Source organism: Myotis brandtii, unplaced genomic scaffold (assembly GCF_000412655.1).
Source record: "Myotis brandtii unplaced genomic scaffold, ASM41265v1 scaffold123, whole genome shotgun sequence".
Lineage (NCBI taxonomy): Eukaryota > Metazoa > Chordata > Mammalia > Chiroptera > Vespertilionidae > Myotis > Myotis brandtii.
Window position 1 is genome coordinate 12141720 of NW_005354291.1, and position 3039 is coordinate 12144758.

At 45.1% G+C, this 3039-nt stretch overlaps 1 protein-coding gene across 1 annotated transcript in view; it reads right to left on the bottom strand.

Moving 5' to 3' along the window:
* The window catches only part of ALDH8A1 (aldehyde dehydrogenase 8 family, member A1), a 23706-nt gene that overhangs the window by 9117 nt on the left and 11550 nt on the right, over positions 1–3039 (bottom strand). Inside the window, exon 4 of the mRNA XM_005859033.2 lies at positions 1017–1273. Within this exon, the coding sequence (XP_005859095.1) occupies positions 1017–1273 (257 nt within the window). The remainder of the gene's footprint in view (positions 1–1016; positions 1274–3039) is intronic.

A 3039-nucleotide genomic window follows, 5' to 3' on the forward strand; every position in this document is an offset into this window, starting at 1 on the left:
ATATATATAATTTCTAAGTCACTTTCTCTAGGAATTTCTGTGAGAGAATTAATTACAATTATAATGATCATGAAAACAATCATTATACAGAATGTTTTTCACAAAAACCCTATTGGAAGGCATAATTACTATAATTTTCATAATTTACTGGTAAAGAAGTGAAGGTTCAAAAGATTATGCAAATTATTCAAGTTAGGTTGAATAAAAATATATCTCATTCCACTCATCTTTCCTTCTATGGAAGTTCTAACTCTTCGGCTTAAGTCTTTGTTTTTTATTTTAAAAAATTTAAAACACAGCTTTGGAGAAAATCATTCACTATTTATGCTCCATCCTAGGGACTATCCTGGGTGTTGAAGCTGATATGTCACACAGAAGCAGGCACAGTTGCCCTCTCCAGGAAGCCTACAGTGTAGGATATCTGATCCTGTGTTTCTCACCCTCTGGGATGTTATGGCCTTGAAGACGCTGATGAGAACTATGGACCCCGGGAAAATATCTGCTACACGGTGTCAGGAGATGCAAAGTTGCCCTGAAACTCATCTGTGACTTTAAGGTAAGAAACCAGCTCCAGGCCGGTTCTAGTATTTATTTCTAAGGATGAGAATGCATTTGGGAGACTTCCAGGAGGAGAAAAAGGTTTACTGGAGGTAGGGCATCTAGACAGCAAGAAGAGTCTGGGGAACTCGGTGAATACCAGTATGGATAAGCTTGGAGTAGCAAAAACCAATCATTTTGCCCATGGCTGCTCCCTGGTAAAAGTGGTGTAACTCAAGAAAAGGGACGTGCTGAACGGAAGCTGTGACTCTACAAGGCTACAGATTGACATTAAGATTGAACAGATGGTCAACGCAATAACGCAAAGTACCGATTCTCCTTTCACTGATACAGCACTGGATCGACCTACTCACTCCTGGCTGTGCATTGTGATGAAACAGATCCTACTTGACGGGGCAGCAGAGTTCAAAACCAACCAACAAACAAGCAAACAAGCAAACCAAAACCCAGAGACATGCCTGGTTGGCAAAGCTGGACCTGACCGTGGTTGGAACACACTCCTCCAGGTTGGCATCCTCAAAGATGATGGCAGGGTTCTTGCCCCCCAGCTCCAGGGAGAGCCTCTTGCAGTGGGGAGCACTCAGCTGTGTGATCCGCTCGGCTGTGGGCTGGCTCCCCGTGAAGGAGATGAGGGGCACCTCTGGATGGGACACCAGGGCCTCGCCTACCCTGGGCCCTGTTCCAAACACAATATTTACCACACCTGGTGGAACACCTGGATGGGAAACAGTATCAGTTATAGTAAGTATTCTCAGTATGTTGAGGACTTGAGGTTACATGGAGATTCTCCTTGAAAATCCAATAGGTGGGAGTGAATTCATGGCTATCTCTAGTTTAATAGTAAAGCAAAAACTACAGTATCACCTCTGCCTAGCATACACCCTAGGCGGAATTTCTCCAGATGCTTTGCCCCAGAAAATGCAGGGTACAACATTCTACATAATTCATTCCATAAAACTGACTAGGCCTCCGAGGCTGAGGATGCAGAGATTCCTCAGGTGGGTCAAGCCCTGTGAGGGAGGAGAGCCCTGCTCCAAGCTGGCATCCAGGAGTCACAATGCCGTGTGAAAATGTCACATAGAGGGGAGTGCTAGTGCTGCAAAATCCAGGGAAGACACCAGGGCCAGGGGAGTGAAGGCGGCTCTCCCCACCCCAGGAAGGTAAGTTTTGAGTTGAAGCTCCTGAGCCCCATGATATAAATGAATCACTACAATCTAGGTCTGACTTAAAGTACCAAGAACACCCAAAATTAGAAGCCCCAGTCCAGTCTTTTCTATCATGAGATCCTACTGCCCTATGTCTGCATGTATTTACTTATGTTTACCTGTTTATTACCTACCCACCACTAGGAGGTACACTAGCTAAGAGCAGAATAGTACTTGTGTTTTGCTCTCCATTGCGTGTACCTCCTGCACACAGCCTCATAATTGTTAAGTAAATGGATGCTTATCTAAATGTACACTTGCTCTCCATTGTCCGTACCTCCTGCACACAGCCTAGTTTGCCACATAGGATTAATACCATTAAGTGCTGATTCTCATTTACTAGGTGCTTACTGCGGGTCAGTCATTGCTGTAAGGGATTTACCTTCTTTAGATCCCCCAACACTTCTATTAGAGAGGCAGCATTGTTAGGAGATAATTGTTAAGTAAATGGATGCTTATCTAAATGTACATTATCCGGATTAGAAATGGCCCTTGACTTCAAGTGTTCAGAGAGAAAAATCTGTGTGCCATTGTGTTGTGTCCTGGGGGCCCTTAGGGTTTGCCTGGAGGCAGCTGAGTTTGGTCCCTCTGTTTCTTCAGGCTTGAAGTACATCAGGGACAGAAGTCTCCAGTGTATGAGGATTTTGAACTATTTCCAGCTCCTAGTATTTTTCCCTTGCTCCAGATTAGACATTCTCTCGACAGAAGAAACATAATTTGGATTAGAACATTCTCTTCAAGGATATGCTTCTAAAGTATAAATAATAATGTTACATTGATGATTCATTATCATCCACCAAATCTTTGCATAGAGCCACAGCCTTAGCCCAATCACCTTGAGGCCACAACCGAGGCCCCATTCAGGTGAGCTCCTCTACACTCAATGTGCACATGTTGAAATCTAGCATAGAAGTCAGTTTTCTGGATCATATATCTCTGCCAGGAGAGGAGAGGCCCAAAGCCAGGCACCATGTGACAGCAGCTGGGCCCTGGGTTGGGGCAAAGAAGATAAGAGGGGGAGAAGTCCTCCCTGTGGCTGATGGGAGGAAAACAAGAACAAGTGTCCCACCATTGGCAAGAGGGGAAGAGGGGGGGTGGACTCTATTTTGTAAAGAAGGGGGTGAAAACCTGATCCCTGTGTAAGGGAGGGATGGCACATTCTGGAACATGAGAGAGTCAGGCACATTCACATCACACCCCCTCCAGAGGCCTAGAGCATCTACAGATGTGATCCCAAAGACCTAGGCTGGGAGGCCTCATTCCTCGGTAGGATACA